Genomic DNA, 17929 nt, shown 5'->3' with positions numbered 1-17929 from the left:
TGGAAGCAGGCAGTGAATGAAGAAATGTATAGTTTGAAACAGCGCGGAACATGGGAACCCGTAAGTCATGTGCCACCCGGACAAAATGTATAGGTAGCAGATGGGTATTTAAATTAAAACGAGACTGTGAAGGTAAAGTAATCAGGTATAAGGCGAGACTTGTAACGCAAGGCTTCACACAATAAAAGGGTGTAGATTATAACGAAACGTATTCACCTGTTGCGAGTTTTTCTATTATTAGACTATTAATCGCTATCTCAGTAATTTGCAGATGGTATACTAGGCATCTAGACGTAAAAAACGCATACCTTTACGGACAACTGAAGAAGGATATATATATGAGACTAAACCCAGTGCGCAAAGGTGGAAAAAAGGCCATAGTAAAACTCAAACGACCGATCTATGGACTAAAACAATCTGGAAGGAACTGGAACGACGAATTGAACAACTTCATACTGAAATACGCGTTTGAGAGACATCTAGCTGTGTTTATAGAAAAGATTTTTGGACAATAGCGATTATTTATATAGACGATATCCTTTTATTTTCAAGTAGTTTAAGTGCGACTTATCGAATCTATTAGTAGTAAATATGAAATAAAAAATTTAGGTGATATAAGTCATATATTAGGCGTTAAAGTAGAAAGATATGGCGAAACAATTAGATTAAGCCAAAAGGCATATATGAAATCATTATTAGAAAAGTATAATATGGTAGAATGTAAAAGCGTAGCAACACCATTAGAGCCAGGGCTAAAAATATCCAAAAATATGCAGCCAAATTTGTTAGACGAAAAAAGGAAGACTGTTTATCGAGAATTGATAGGTTCTCTAATGTTTATAGCTTTGCGAACTAGACCAGATATTCTTTTTGCTACAACCAAATTGTCACAATTTAATACGTGCACGAACGAGATACACTTTTTACAAATTAAACACATGTTACGTTATTTGAATAAAACTATAGATTACGCTATTATTTATAAGCCGAAAAGCGAACCGAAAATAGAAACTTTTTGTGATGCGGATTGGGCCGGTGACACAGATGATAGACATTCCTTTACCGGTATGATAGTAAAGATAGGAGATAACGTAATACAATGGACGTCTAGTAAGCAGAGGGGCGTATCTACTTCCACGATGGAAGCCGAATACGTTGCCTTATCGTATAGAGTAAAAGAATGCATCTGGCTACGAATGTTACTAACAGAATTACACTTGTATAAATACTTTTCAGGAAGTTGCAACATGTATTGTGACAATAGAGCAGCCATAGATGTTTCCAAGAATCGAGTAGAGAACGTCCGAACGAGGCAGATAGATATTTCTTATCACATTGTTAGAGAGGAAGTGGGGAAAAAATCAATGAAGTTGTTATATATTCCTTCTAACGAAAACGTCGCGGACATTATAACCAAGCCACTTAAAAATATCGCGCATGAAAAATGCGTAGGAATCGCAAAAGTGGGGGATTGAAGGAGTTTGCTCTTCCTTCGAATAGGAGGTGGCGCCACCACGGAGGATAATTGTTTTCAGATAGCGGTATAGACCTCATTTCCGTATAGATCCTCGAGCGAAACAGACGTGTGTGCGGTTACAGTTATAGTGCGACCCGTGTTATTTCGTTCTACGTTAAACTTATATCGTTTTGTATGATTCAATTTATCTCTTTCCTTTTTCTTATAATATATAGTATATGTGTTTACCTCAAAGGATCTTCACGCAATTATTAAATACCACCCAACATTCATTATTGTAGAAGTATTGGCTGTTTGAAAATTGGACCATTTTTGTGTGGTTTTCCTCATTTTATGGGGTCAAGGAACAACCTTTTCATTATTGTTAGAATTTATATATAGTCTGCACCAAAATACGCGTTGTTTTCCGTTCGAAACATTAAAATCCCCCAATCCGTTCAGAAGTTATGACATTTAAAGATTCGCATGAAATTTCGGGGAACTATTTCTGGCCTCAAATTAGATTTTCGGTAAGGAATTTTTTTCTCGAAAGTATGTAGGATTTCGGGGGTATGTCTGTTAACCAAAAATGATTGTAATTGACCCCCCGCAACCAAAAATAAGTTTTTCTGAATGATTTGAAATTTTTGAATTTAATTTTTTAATATCTTTTTAACAAAGCGTCAATTAAGAAATTGATATTCTTGATTTTCGTCCTATTTTGGCCTTTAGAATCTCCCATTAAAATTTTTCCCCGGGGTGACCGAACACCCTGTATACTAACACGCGAGTTTCATTATATCCTTTATCCCCTTTATTTACGTGCTTTATCGTAGTAGTGAAGTGTTCTGTATTCACATCCGGTATATTATTCCCGATATGGATTTCTTCTTGTCTGATCCGAATAGTCTGCTATATAGAGACAAGGTAAAGATGGCCCCCATTTTAGAGAGATTTTCATCAGTCAAAGAAATTCCCATTCCTACCGGCATTCCTTACAGTGAATTTCTAGATCGTTTCGAGCGGAAGGAATTGGGAATAATGTCCCCAGTGGAAGTTTCTTTTACATTCATATCTGACTCCGAAGAATTTCCCAACCGTGATGTAAACGAGGTACGATACACTGCCAGTCACCTCTCGTGACTGCCCGCGTGCGCCTCCAAACCGGGAGTTAATTGTCGGCGAAATTGCACGCGCACATTGAATCTATCTCAAACACCCAGACCAACTCTTGAGAGGATCGACAGACCTCAGCCTCCCTCTCCAACTGAGACTCTAAGTAGGAAGGAGGAAAATCTGTATCTCGTTTACCTCATGGGATCAGAAATCTTAATAGAAGTTCCTAGTCTGGCTAGGGAAACGATGTCTTTTAGCCAAGATCAAGAAGATCAAAAGATTGTCAAATTTTGGAAGAGGCACCCTAATTTCACCATAAGTTCAATTTGCAAACGCCACGCCCCGACATCTATGATCCTGAAGCTCTGAGAAGACCACTCAGGAAGCCTTCATTGGAGGGGTGGAGATCGGAGAAAGTCTGGCTAGTCCGGCAAAGTACGAGTCGCCCCTGAAAAAGATCCAAACCACTGCTGACTCCTTGGGAGTCTTTTTCGTTGAAATGTTAAATGAAAAGACAGCACATAATGCTCAAACTCAGGACACTACTTCTCTGCATCCAAGAGTATTACCAAGCAATCAAAGATATAGAAAAAAGGTTAGAAACTGCTAACTTGCACAAGTCCGGGTAGAAACCTGTTGTACGGTTAAAAACTGTACCCAGTATGTATATCTTTTCTATCTATTCCTGTAAGTTCATTTGCTGCCCTAGGACTAACTCTGTCTCTTCCAGATTCCGAAGACTCTGGAGTAATCGCAAATGGTGTTGCTCCGGTCAACTTAATTGAAAATCCCAGGACTGTCTATCCGGGCATTACAGTAAGAATAGATAAGGAAATTGTAGCTGCCATAGACTCTACTCACCCTGGACTCCGACCACTACAAATCCTGTTAGGGACATCAGTAACTGTAGGAAAATTCTTCTTTAATCGCGACCTTAGACCGTTGAAAAAGAAAGGTGATTCTCATCCTGACTCGTTACAAGAATTAATGAATCTCGATACGGCATCCAGATAGGCGATAGTAATCAAAACAATTGTTCGAATTCCGTTATGTAAATTTCAATGGAAGAAAATAGTCGGGATTTAACTTTGTCATATCTCTAATTTTGTGTGAATAGATATACACAAACAGACTTCCTCGATAAATGCGAATCAAAATATTTATAATACAAGAGGAATAAACAAATTTTCTCTTAATTGCCATGTACACAAATTTCATGCATTTAATCATGATGAAATATGATACAAAATTTTTTTGTTTGTATATCGACAACGGGAACATTATTATCATATCTTTTAAATTATATCAGTTAAAGAATTAACAACGTGACTTTTCACACGCGTTGTTTTACTTACACTTTTCGTTTAATGAAGAATATTTATCCTTACATTTCTGTACCTATTCAAAACGTAGAGCAAAGTACATAGTTACAAACTTCGTTTCTTATTATGCCCGAGAAAAGGGTTACACTTTTTGTAATTCCATACGCAAACTAAAGAAATTAATAGATTACTTGTAAATACTCGTAACTAGTATAACTTTTAAAGAATTTGTAGTTTTTTTCTCCAAATTCTTTCTCCAAGACAGTTTTAAAGAAATCACGTCGAAGTGTTTTCTAAGAGTTTTTTAGAAACTCATGCTTATACGCCCATTTTTCTACATACCATTTTCGTTCCTTTATTTTCTAGTTATACATCTGCATATGTTGTGTATTTTCCATTAATAACACCATATAAAACAACTTAATCTTTGTAATTATTTCTTGTATTCAGGGAGTTCTATGCAATTGGAAAAGCTATATTTCTTAAACGATTAGGAGTATAACAAAATTTCATGACGAAATTGTGATGTCATATGAAAAACGTGTTATAACTTTTGAACTATTAGATGTAAGGTATAAGTATCTTAAGGGGCCATTCTACCTTGTAGGCACGAAAAATACATATTTCTTTGTGATTTTTTTTGACGGGCTATTGAAGAGCGATTAATTCCGTGTTTTGTTATTATATATTTAGCTATATTTACGAATTTTTGCAACGCATAATATCTTTTGATTACGCTGTTTTTGTTGACCAACAAACAATAGTTTTTACGAACGGCGCCCGACTGTGTACGTGATATCTTGCGAACAAGTTATCCGAAATCCAAAAACCAACGATATTCTTAATGTAGATGAGCGTGGTTATAGCATGAGCTAGGATCTTTTCAAAAAAACAAAAAATGGCAAAATGGCAGCTATTTTACGAAAAAATACTGAATATTTTCATATATTCGGTTGCTTTTTTGTTAATAAAAGAAAAAGTATTGCATATATCGCAATTATCCTAGTTCATGCTATAGGGAGACTAGTTCTAAAGATACTGTATAAATTTCATGTTGATATCTTAAATAGTTTTTTCGTTATCACATATGCAGTGGCGAAAAATGTAGTTTCGAGAAAAACAGCATTAAAGATTCACGTTCAGTTGTTATACCTGCGCGCGGTACATTTCAGCAGGCTATAACTTCGTTAGTTTTCAGAATTTCAATTTAATATTTGGTAGATATATTTTCGAGACTACATACTAAAAGAAAACGCAAAAAAAAATTCGATTTTTTAAATCCCACAAGGTAGAAAGGCCCCTTAATGCTTCGGTATAAATATTAAAAAACTGTCTCGAATAGTATAATAAAAATTATACAATTCCATTTAAAATAACACAGTTGCATTTTTAAATGTAGATTTACATCAAAATGAATGAAATTAGATTGAGTGTATGCAACCGTTTTCAAGTTATAGGTTTTCCCAGGGATATGAGAGATTCAGAATTACTGCAGTCGACGTTATCTTTTGTTATTTAATGAATGAACGACGATGACAATTGAAATACTACACAATATATTGCAAAATTAAACAAACGTATCACTCTACTGAGCAAATGTATAGCAAAAGTTTTAATAAAGTATGATTAAACAAATTAAACGTATTCGATAGTTCATTTACATTTGAAATATATATGCACGGATTTAAAGTGTACATTTGTAAGAAAATGGTATGAAATTTTAATATATTTTAATGTCCGATTTTGTAAGTCAAAACTCTAAAAATCTACGTATAAGCGTGTTCAATATTTATTATAATTCATCGGTTTTTCTAAAGACAAAATGTCTTGAAGGTTGGAGATACCACTCAATCCTTCTATGTAATTGTGTTGGAAATAGTCATTAAGAGTTCAATTTTCCGGGAAATTTGAAACTCTGGAACGATACCACCACAAGTATTACTAAGTTTAGCTATATTTATTTGCAAATTCATATGTGCTTATAAATATTTAATATTTACCATATCCGATAACGTCTGTTTACAATAATGTTCTTGAACATCCAAAATTACTAACGATAAATAACTACAAAACAAAGAAATAAATATATAGGCATAAATAACTAGAAAAGCAACAACATTTTTGTTTATATCCTGAAAAAAGCTAACTTGTGACCATAATGTGAAAGAAATATATCGTTCTTACTGTCTTGTTTCTCTTATCACCAAATAATACACGTACAGATACGTATATTAGTAATTAGAGTTAACAAAAAGCTTAGGTTCACTATTTTACGTCATTGCAGCAGATTGTTTCAAATAATCCGAGGACATTGTGTTGAATTATACACGGTCTGTCCCATTTCCGATGAGACTGCTCAAAAATAAAAAAGAAGACGCTCTACAGTGCATTTCTTCTATCGTATTTATTCGAAATAATCCCCCTCTGAGTCAATACAGCGTTGAAACCGATCATAAAATTTGTCGAAGCATGTCTGGTACTCGGGTGCCGGAATAGCGTTCAGGATGTTGGTCGAAGCCTTCTGGATGGTAGGAATCGTACTGTAAGTGTTCCCCTTCAACGCTAATTTGAGTTTAGGAAATAGCCAGAAGTCGCACGGCGCTAGATCAGGCGAATACGGCGGGTGGTCGAGCGTTATGATGCTTTTTTTGGCCAAAAACTCGCGTACAATTAGGGCTTTGTGCGACGGCGCATTATCATGCTCCATAGCGATTTTTCGACAGACTGACAAAGTGGACGGTTAGTTATAATGTCGTAACTATTGACAGAACAATGGAAATGCTACGAAATTCGGGGTGAAGATAGATGAAAGATGTGTCTACAAAATTCAATAGATGAATCAATAGATGGCGCTGCAATCGGCTGTTAATTTTGAACAGTCTCATCGGAAATGGGACAGACCGTGTATGTAGCAAAATATCGCTTTGCAGATATATGGTTGTCGAAAGATCAAGAATATTTCTCACGTTACAAACAGATCCGCGTTTCCGGTTAAAATAGAAACGGTACGTACCAAAAGAGCAAAATCCTCTTCCGTCTGTGATTTTTCCGTGGGTGTAGTAGCACATGTCGCGCGATCGCGCGACGAAAGTGATTTTCCCCTGCTTGCAAGCTACTTGCTATTTAGAACGCGTTTCAGACCGACGTAGAAACGGAACATGCGCGAGAATCAGACCCTCGTCGAAGCAGCTGACACCCGATTCATTTCCTCTCCTTTCCTATTGCAATGTCCGTTCCTGTCTCTTTCGTCGTTTAGAATATTATCGGTCTCTCAGCATTTACGAGAGTAGTTCAGGAAACGATACTAAATCTTCCTCGATACTAAATATTCTATCTGCTCTTCAAATTATAGATCACGTTCCTTTCCTGCTTTAGCGGGTAATTCATTTAGATCTTATAATTTCCATTTTTTCGTCTGAGGGTCCTGACATTTTCCCCTTCCTCAATTCACCTTTTTCACAACACTTTCTCAGCGTTTGAGAATTGATCGTTCAAAATTAAATTGAGCCATCTCCGAGACGTACTTCAGAAGAAGGAATTATTTATTTGCCCATAGGTAGACGGTTCGATGATAAATTCTTCGACCTATAATTCCTCTCAATCTTCCACTTTTCAAATAACATAATATCATCTTTAATAAATTAATCAGATGACCAGTTACTCCAATCTCTAAATATATCCTTTTCCTTGTTTTATTATGCTACGAAGTACTTTCAAAGCAGTTGGCCGATGAATCACTCTCAATTATAAAAAGGATCCGATTTGTTATTTGCGTTCTTTGTTCTCTAAGTGGTTTATTCCAACACAGCGAGGAAACGAACACGATTCTTTGCTTCTTAGTAATCGTCGATGATACTATCAAATTTTTAGGTACTATGTAAATAACAAAGGAGTATGTCACAGACTTCTACAGGAACGAAGTAACTTTCTCTTAAAAAATAATCGTTAATCTTCGAGCTATGGTTCTTGATGATCATTAATACGAAAATTCGTTTAGCTAAACCAAGTAGTTACCAGATTAATATTCTATTAAGAATTTGGCAGCGAGTCAGCAGGTATCCGCAAGTTCGCGAAACTCCACTTCACGAGACCTCGGATATCTGGATGCAACTTTTACTGACCCATCACACTGGAAGTAATTCCTTTTCAACGCGAAACTCGACTCTTCAAGAACTCGACCTGTTATCTTTCTCTGCTTACAGTGATCGCTCAAGACACGTAACGGAAGAACACCATCCTCTTCTTGCCGCAGCGAGGTCCACAAGCTTCTTTTTCCTCGTTTCCAGTTCGCTTGCGATGTGCGATGCACTCTCCAATGGAGTGCATAGAGAACCAAGTGACAATTCTTTTTGACGCTGGCGTTTCTCTCGCCACTTTCTGGACAAACGATAAAGTCGAAGACAGGAGCAAGCGCCTGCAACTATCTGTTTTCTTAACAGTGGCCTTGGTACGAAACAACGTGATGTGCTTAACGATGGACTCAATTCGACATTCTCCTCTTCAAGAAATAAATACCTTCTTCGAATCGAAAAATGGATAGTACGTCTTCTTTGTTCCTAAATTGGACGATTTTCTTCTGGCAATCTACTGTTCGATAGACCGTCGTGAAATTGTAAAACTGTAAAGCGTGGAAGAACAAGTACTTAAACTGACGTTGGCAGTATCAATATATTCTACGTTGTCGCAACAACGAGATTTTTAAGAAACGTGAGACAAATCTACAAAAATGTTGTAAATTTGAAACTATGGGATACCTTTGGCAACAACATACTAGACTAGCAGTCTTCGATAAACTTATATTTTTGCGCCACGACACTGTTTTCAAAGAAATAATTTCCGGAAAATACTATGTAGACATAGTTTTGCATGCAATTAACGACTATTAGTAGTTCCTTGTTGCCGTCACTTTCCACTTCTTCACTATCCCACACTGAGCATGCTCGCTCGATGACAGCACAAGCAATCGAGGAACAGGAAGACGCAAGACGGATTTACATCTGACTTCTCGTATTTTACGTGTTTTATCTTCTTTGTAAGAAAAATATCGACTCCAGCTTTGCCAAAAAGGTGAAAAACTTATCCCAACGATAGCATCTTCCAAATAACATTGTTAACAACATCGCTATCTTTATGTCACGAGCCTGTGATCTACTAATCGAAAGGAGTTCCGATACAAGAAGATATAAAATGATTTTTCTTCGTGTATCTATCAGCTCGCTGCATCTTTTTATCTTTTCCATCTTGAATCACTTTTGGAGAGTTTCGTCACCCTAACTTCCTTCCTCTGATCCTGTTTTCCTGTCCTCGAACATTTGTTCGACGTTTTGTGGAACATTCGTCATAAGAAGTGTTCGCTCCACTTTTATAGCGAGACAAAATAGATTATTCATTATAACGATACGAACTTGGTTTGTGGATTTTGTTTGACTCATGTTGAGTTCCATAATTATCGACGTGTGTATTATATCGCCTGAAAACGAAGTTACCAGTAGCCTCGTCAACGAAACATATGACATGAGAAACGTTTCATTCTCTACGTATGAAATTGAACTATTTTAACAAGATGCATTTTGTTTATATTTTCTTTGCTTTTTTATACTATTATTTTTGTTCTTTAAATTTAGTGGACTGAAAATCTAATGACATTCTAAATATAAAAATGTAGTTGATTTTCTGCACAAGTTTCTTTTCAACTAATCATGAAGATCAAAGTGGAAAATTGGAAGGCCCAAATCTCTAATGATGACATTTTCCAATTAAACGTTTTCAGTCGGTTGTGTACGATCTTCAAAAAGAACCGCCTCTTACGCCCATCTTGTTTTTCCTTTCAGTTCTTCCCGAAGTTGAAGTAACTCTTCCGTCTGCTGAAGTTTCAGATTTCAACTTACGAATCGATAAAGCAATTCTGCATTTTCTGAAGCAACTATAGACTCAGCTCTTTGTAATAGTCCAAGGTCTTCCGATTAAAAACCAAAAATGGGAAATTAAGATCGGTCAAAGGCTTTTTCGCTATCAACAGATGCATTCAACGCTCTTGTTTCTTTTTCTTTTGCTCCGTAACTTAGGCTCTCTTTTTTTTTGGACATCTCAACAAAAAAATTTCATCTTCAATTTTCCTTGTTCGAATGTGACAATAATGCATGATATTGACTCGAGTTCGTTACATGCGTTAATAAATCACATATCACTTGCAAGTTGAATACCTTCTGCACTCAAGTTCGAAGAAAATGTTCCTTTGAACTGTCAAGAATATTTTATTTTCTTCTTTCTCTTTAATAACGATGATTAATATTGAAGCACTAAAGATTTTATTAAATTATTTTGACTGCCATTCACGGCCCTTTTTAGCGAACTTCGCATACGCAACGCTCTTTTTCCAAATTACGTTGTTTTCTTTTTTATCTGTTGCATTCCTGCGTACATAAATAAAAGCTCAAACTAACCAAAGCACGACACGTCTTGAACGTCTTAACTGTTGATCGCAGTTTCATCTCCGTGATCTCCTTGCATATTCTTGACACTTGCCCGTTTGCAGATTCAACGTGATCCTTCCGTAACTAGCGATTATCCGAGATCGGTTTCATCGACGCAGGTATCGAACCGCAGCTGGCCAACGAAAAGCTCAACGGGCACGTTTGTGTTCTGGTTGGTGCCTTCTGATTGCTTGATTAAGCTCGTCACGGTATCTGAAAGCACGTTCTTCCTTTTGTTTTCCTCATGCGACTCAAGTTTCGTGTCAAAGAGAAACACTTCTCGCACGAGTGCAGAGAGGAACTTCGTACGGAAGAACGTGGGTGGCAAACTTTCTTCTCTTCTCGCAGTGTCGTTGCTTTGATCGCGTTCTCCCTTGGCTTACCTCGCACCCTCAAATTTTCTGTCTCATTCCACTTATCCTCCTCCATGCCTCTCGATACTCGACACTCCGCTCGCGCGCGTGCCCTTTTCTCTTCTTGGTTTCTTTTCGAAAATAAGAAAAAAAAAAAAATACTTTGGCGAATGGGAAGCGGAAAACGAACGGAGGGCCCCGGTTTCAGCACGGCGCTCGTTGTGCACGGAAATCGTCCTCCTTTTCCGGCCACGAGTGGTGCTTAACCACTTACGTGAAGTACCTCGCGAGAAGCAGCAACACCACCGGTACCATTGTCTGCACCCTAAAGATGCTGGCGCCACTGCTTCCGATTTCGCACATCTCTTCGGTGTAATGCGAGCACGGCACCTGGAATCAAACACATACCTTGTTTAATTTCAGTCAAATTCATTTACGTTTAAACATTTCAAGTGTTCGAAAGAGCAACAATGAACTCAATGAAGTTACGTTTAGTATAATATTACTATTTTCAGCCAGGGACAAAAGTAAATGGACAGATGATGAAAATGAAGATGAATGAAATTTAATCTGTGTTACATGATCAAGCTTTATTTATTATTTATCTTTAGAATATACAGATTATTTAATTAACAATTTTAATATGAACACTTTATATAAACTCAAATTGAGTTTAAACAAGATATGCATCAATTACAAGAGTACAAAAGCAAGTGGACACTACTGATAACAGATAATTAGTACTTAGTATTGTCATCTTTTGCCTTAAAGGGTTACACCACGATGAATGTCTTAACATCATATCAACTTTTCGCAATTTTTTCTCAGGAGACTAATATAAATGAAAAATTTCGTAATATGCCCATTATTATACAACTATTAAGAAATATGTACATATTTTTTTCTTTTTTTCTTTAAATACAAAGTGGCGATGATGGATCCGCTTCGCTGTAGCACCTTTTCAGGTAATGACCCTCTATAATCGTGCCGACAACGGTCACACTTTTTGAGCTGGAACCAAAAACTAAAATTTTTTTGATTCTAAATAAAATTTGTTAGCGATGTACGTTGGATTTTTGCAGAAATTGTACATGTTTGAAAAAGAAACGTCGAATTCTAACAAAAAATTGCGCATAAAAATATTTGCAGTACAACAATTTTTTAACGCATCAGAACACTCTTACGTACTTGGCTAGATAATTTAATAGAACAAATTTTATGGAAGTTTGAAGTTAATTAGATTCAAACCCTTTAAGCTATCGGTGTTACTAGTTTGAAAAATGTAATTTTTAGAAATACGAGTTTAAAATTGTAGTTCGTGATTTTTACTGTACAACACACGATTACAATTGGCTTTAAACTCACGAAAAAATGGGAATTATACGTATAGAACAGCGAGATATTATTTTAAGAACTACAAATTTTGCATATAAAAAGAATTCTATCCTAATTCTAAGAAAACTATCAATTTAGCAAATACATAAAAAGAAATTCGATTTTCGATCGACGTTACTTATTTAAGTTTTACTTATTACCTATCATCAGAGTATGTTGATTATTTAATTAACAATGGAAATCAATATTTTCACTTTATGCAAACTCAAATTGAATTTAAACAAAAAAGCAACCATTATAAGAGGACAAAAGTAACTGAACATCGCCGGTTAACGTATTATTGCGAGGTAAGAAATGCATACAATTTTCCAGTGGTCATTTGAAAACAAATAGAACCATATCAAATTCGTAATTGATTTCCATCAAACTGTCGTATTAAGTTAAGTTGTTCTACTACATATATCCCAGAAGTATTGTACGTGGTATCAAAATATACGATGGAAAAAATGTATAAAGAATATTTGGTTTACAATACTACAGTGAATTTAATACGCTATGGACGAACACGCTCTTTCTACTATACAAAAATACCGTCGAATTTTTCAAAAATGTCGAAATTGTAAATACACTAGGACAGATGTATCAACAAAATCAACAAAACAAACATTGCAAGAGGTAGAACTAAAATCCTGCAGGGCTGGACGTAAACCTCATATTCAGAAAAGAAATCTATAGCAACGTCTAGCTTTTTTAAAAAAGTATATTGACATGCGTATATAATTCCAGGAGAAAACATTAATGTCCGACGAATGGAAATTTCAGATGCAACAATGAAAAAGAAAGCAACAAGTTTAGAGGAGGAAAAAATGTAACATATTACATATTCGTTACATCCACAGTTAAATTTGATGGCGGTTCTTTGTTAATGTGGGGCTGTTCTCGTGAAGTGAGATTGAAACTATAGTACCAAATGATGGTATTACGAATGCAGAGATGAATACATTAACGTTATAAATGAAAATGTGAAAAATCCAATAGTAAAATTGAATTTAAAGGAAAAATTTATTCTTTAGCAGGAATCGATCTAAAGCACGTTGCCAAAAAGGTATGAAATTTTTTAGCGAGTCAAATATTAAATTAGTCGAATGGCCACCACAAAGCCTTAAATTGAATCTAGTATAGAATTTGTGATGTATATTGGATTCCAAAGTTCTTTTGAACGAGCGACAGAATAAAATGAATTTCTTCAATAATTTAAGATCAGTCTTTGAAAGTATTGATAAAGATTGTATAGAAAGTCTTATAAACAGTATACCTCGCCTATAAGAGACAGCAATTAAGGGATTACACCACGATGAAAATAAAAAAATCGAATTTCTTTTTATATATTTGCTGAATTGATAGTTTTTTTAGAATTAGGATAGAATTCTTTTTATATGCAAAATTTGTAGTTCTTAAAATAATATCTCGCTGTTCTAGACGTATAATTCCCATTTTTTCGTGAGTTTAAAGCCAATTGCAGTCGTGTATTGTACAGTAAAAATCACGAACTACAATTTTAAACTCGTTTTTCTCAAAATTATATTTTTCAAACTAGTGACACCGATAGCTTAAAGGATTTGAATCTAATTAACTTCAAACTTCCCCAAAATTGTTCTATTAAATTATCTAGCCAAGTACGTAAGAGTTTTCTGATGTGTTAAAAAATTGTTCTGCTGCAAATATTTTTATGCGCAATTTTTTGTTAGAATTCGACGTTTCTTTTTCAAACATGTACAATTTCTGCAAAAATCCAACGTACATCGCTAACAAATTTTATTCAGAATCAAAAAAATTTTAGTTTTTGGTTCCAGCTCAAAAAGTGTGACCGTTGTCGGAACGATTATAGAGGGTCATTACATGAAAAGGTGCTACAACAAAGCGAATTCATCATCGCCACTTTGTATTTAAAGAAAAAATATGTACGTATTTCTTAATAGTTGTATAATAATGGACATATTACGCAATTTTTCATTTATTTGATTTCCTAAGAAAAAATTGCAAAAAGTTGATATGATGTTAAGATATTCATCGTGGTGTAACCCTTTAAAGCAAAAGATGACAATACTAAGTACTAATTATCTGTTATCAGTAGTGTCCACTTGCTTTTGTACTCTTGTAATTGATGCATATCTTGTTTAAACTCAATTTGAGTTTATATAAAGTGTTCATATTAAAATTGTTAATTAAATAATCTGTATATTCTAAAGATAAATAATAAATAAAGCTTGATCATGTAACACAGATTAAATTTCATTGATATTCATCTTCATCACCTGTCCACTTTCTTTTGCCCCTGACCGTAGTATTAATTTTAATATAATTATAAAGGTACCAGAACTTTTTGTTGAGTACGTTTTTATGAATAATTTTTAAAAACGCATTTACCCCTAAACATGCCATTATTAAGTATTCGCCTTTACTCTTTCCAAACACCTCATTTCAAACCGTGTAACAAGAATAGACGCGTGTATAATGATTAAATACAAATAACTTCATCTACACATTCCGCTTGAAAATGAAGACTGTATCTATATACATATAGTAGTATTAGGTCATCCCATAAGTTCGTACTGAATTCTAAAATTTAGACATTTAAAATAGGTAGTCATAATCTTCTTACTTAATAACTCCGTTCATTCTTTTTTACAACTTTAATATATTGTTGCTATATTCTTTGATTTTTCATTAAAATGTACAATACTTGACCTATAAAAAAAATGTTGCAATGCACAAAGTAAGTGGAAATTAGTGGAATAATATTTGTAAAATAAACATGTCACTTCTCAGCCAACTTCACACAATTTTTTTTATCCATTTTCTTCTATGTGTGATTTAGCTTTGTCACGATAAGAACTCATTTTATTCCCATTCAATCATCCTAGTCGATTTACACCTATTGTTTCTTATTTTTTCTTAATTGATCATAGCATACATACTTCAGACGTCATAATTTCACTAGGTGGATTGTTTCAAAATACAAACTATCTCGATGATCCTATCAACAAATAGAAAAACTTTACGAGAATGTAAGTTGGCTAATGACATCGTTGGAGTGATTTTACTTTATAAGTCCAGCAACGTCTTGACTGAGAATTGTCGTATACAATTCATTTCCTTGAAACGCTTTTATTATGTGGGAACTATTACACAATCGAAAAGGTTTTATTCCCTAAATTAGTGTGGAACTTATACAATGCAGAGATTGTAAGTTGTCGATGAATTAAATTAGTTATACCACCTGCAGTCACACGGATTGTCATTATTGTCTAGTTATTGTATGAATTATTATCTAGTAATATTGAACTAGTATAATTGTTAAGAATCAAAAGGTGGGAATTTCTAGAGAGGATTAGGCGAAGTGAGGAACTTATATCCTTGACCCTGTGTCAAATAGTTTGCACTCTACAATTTACGATCTCGGCACAATACTTCGAACTCCGAAACTGTTGTGCATTGTTAATATCAATATGTTTAAAATTTCTAATATTCTCTGAGTGGATAAATTTCATTTGCCCCTACTAACAAATAGTACTACTTGGGAATTAAGAATTTTATACTAATCAGTTTGAAAATACCAAATTATCATGCTAACTTATACAGTCCCATAACCTATATTTTTTTAAACTATAATCTTGTGTTATAAATTGCAAGTTGTCTATAATTGTCCAAATTTTTATTACAAATTGGTTTATATGTTACTGTCATTCTTTAATCTGATACTGTAAAAGTGTGGAATTTACTCCGGGATAGAAGCAATAGCGGAACGAGCGGATGATCAAAGTGATGAATGAAAGTATTGCACTTATCAAGAACTTCTTTTTGGCTATGCAAAAAGTACCAGAGAACAGTACGATTAAAAAATAAATCAATCATATATGGATTATTGGAGAACGAAGTCGAAATCGAGATTTGCAGTAAAAAATTTATAGGGAAAAGCGAGCAGACGTATCAGTTGAGAAAAAGAGATATACATTGTTGATCTTCTAAAAGGTGGTATGTATTCTATTACAGTGAGAAATCGCGAAGAATATTATTATTTTGCGTCAAATGACCCAAAGAATCGCACGTTGTATAAAAAACAATATACTTATACAGTTGAATAAGCGACCATCCTGTTGCGGTAAACGAGTGACTACATCAAGGGCAGACTGCAGAATAATTAAGATGGCATTAGGAAACCGCCATGCAATGACTGCCATGATGGTGCAAAGTTCAAATAACAATGTCAATCAAACAAATATTAAATGTAGACAGCCAGTAAAAAGACTCAAATTGGCAGAAAAAATAAAGAAATCGCAATTAGAATGGACAAAGGCTTAACGTAAATATACTATAGCAGATTGGGATATGGTATCTAACATGAATTTATGATTTTATAGTGTATCGATACGATAACCGATCGTAGAAACAAGCGAAGCCGCCTGCCGCTGGCGAGCCGGGCCCTACGCAGTCGCTTACGAACTGCCAAGCGAGTTAGTCTACTACAATGTATATAAATCCTTAGTCTACTACAGTTTCAGAAGTGGGATAAAGAGCTGAACAATTAGAATTGAAAATTAGTATAATTAGTGTAATAACGGTAGAATTGGTACGAAGGACGTGTGGTGGAAAATTGTGTCAGTGTGCTGTGAAGTGAACATACACGGGTGCGAGAACATGGCAGCTTTGAACGAAATTCCGCATATTCGCGACAATATTAAGACGGCACCGACAAAATCCATTCGTAACTTATATAAATTCATTACGGAAGAGGAGGGCAACCGAAGCAGCAGGAATTATTTACGGGTATTTAAGGGTTTCAACTTTGACGCGGATTCGGAAGAATTCAGGGAAAAAACCACGTGGGCCGTGGCAACCTTTAGTTTGGGTGATTTAGTTGGTATCTGTAATGTGTTAAATTTAGATTACGGTGGACGAGCTGAGGAACTTGTCGCCTGTATTAGCGAGCATTTAGCAGATACAAATTTATTACGAACGGCCAGTGAGACAAATATTTCGGAAGCCGAAGACGAATTAGAAGATGAAATACCGAACATCACACTTACGGAACACGAAACATTGAACGACACAATTAGGCAATTTCCAATGCAATCTGGAAGATTACAAGCACCGCTGAGGACATTATCGCCAGCGTACCCTGTTGTGACACAGAATTCGCTGAGGGCACAGGAAGTACCGAAATTTGTATTAAACTTCCGAGATATTGAAGAGGCGATCAGACCATTCAATGGGATAGATGGATATCCCGTCGAAAATTGGCTGCAAGATTTCGAGGAAAACGCGGCGTTATTAGGATGGTCAGATCTTCAAACGTTATTATTTGCAAAGAAATGTTTAACTGGTTTAGCCAGATTATTTATGCAAGGTGAACGAGGTATCACGACTTGGAGAAAATTAAAATCTTTACTTTTGAATGAATTTTCATCAAGAATAAATAGTGCTCAACTTCATCAGATGTTGCGGGAGCGACGAATGCAACGGGACGAGTCCGTGCATGAATATTTTTTGGTGATGAGGGAAATCGCATCTAGAGGATCCATCGAAGCCGACGCATTAATACAATATATTGTGGATGGCATCCCAGATGACCCGTGTCGAAAGTCCCAGTTGTACGAAGCCAGAGGACTCAGTGAACTTAAAGATAAATTAAAAATTTACGAGCGAGTTCGTAATTTAAGTCGACCTGCCTTAAGGAAATTCTTGCCGATGTCGACGATGCCAACGCCGATGATGATGAAGGAGGGAAAGCAACCGCTTAGCAAATCACCGTTTGTGACGGGAGATCCAGGATCAGCGGCGAGGTGTTTTAATTGCAATGAGACGGGCCACTTG

General features: G+C 35.4%; 1 protein-coding gene across 2 annotated transcripts in view; it reads right to left on the bottom strand.

The window, feature by feature from the left end:
* Positions 1–5194: 5194 nt before the first annotated feature.
* The window catches only part of LOC122403362, a 269780-nt gene continuing 257045 nt past the window's right edge, over positions 5195–17929 (bottom strand). For both annotated transcript variants that reach the window (XM_043406852.1, XM_043406853.1), the window contains exon 6: positions 5195–11110. In XM_043406852.1, coding sequence (XP_043262787.1) covers positions 10991–11110 — 120 coding nt within the window. In that variant the 3' untranslated portion in view covers positions 5195–10990. The remainder of the gene's footprint in view (positions 11111–17929) is intronic.

This window comes from Colletes gigas, unplaced genomic scaffold (assembly GCF_013123115.1).
Source record: "Colletes gigas isolate AHSC1104 unplaced genomic scaffold, ASM1312311v1 Colletes_gigas_Sc00050, whole genome shotgun sequence".
Taxonomy (NCBI): domain Eukaryota; kingdom Metazoa; phylum Arthropoda; class Insecta; order Hymenoptera; family Colletidae; genus Colletes; species Colletes gigas.
Note: the sequence above shows the minus strand (reverse complement) of the source record. Positions and strands in the feature narration are given on the sequence as shown.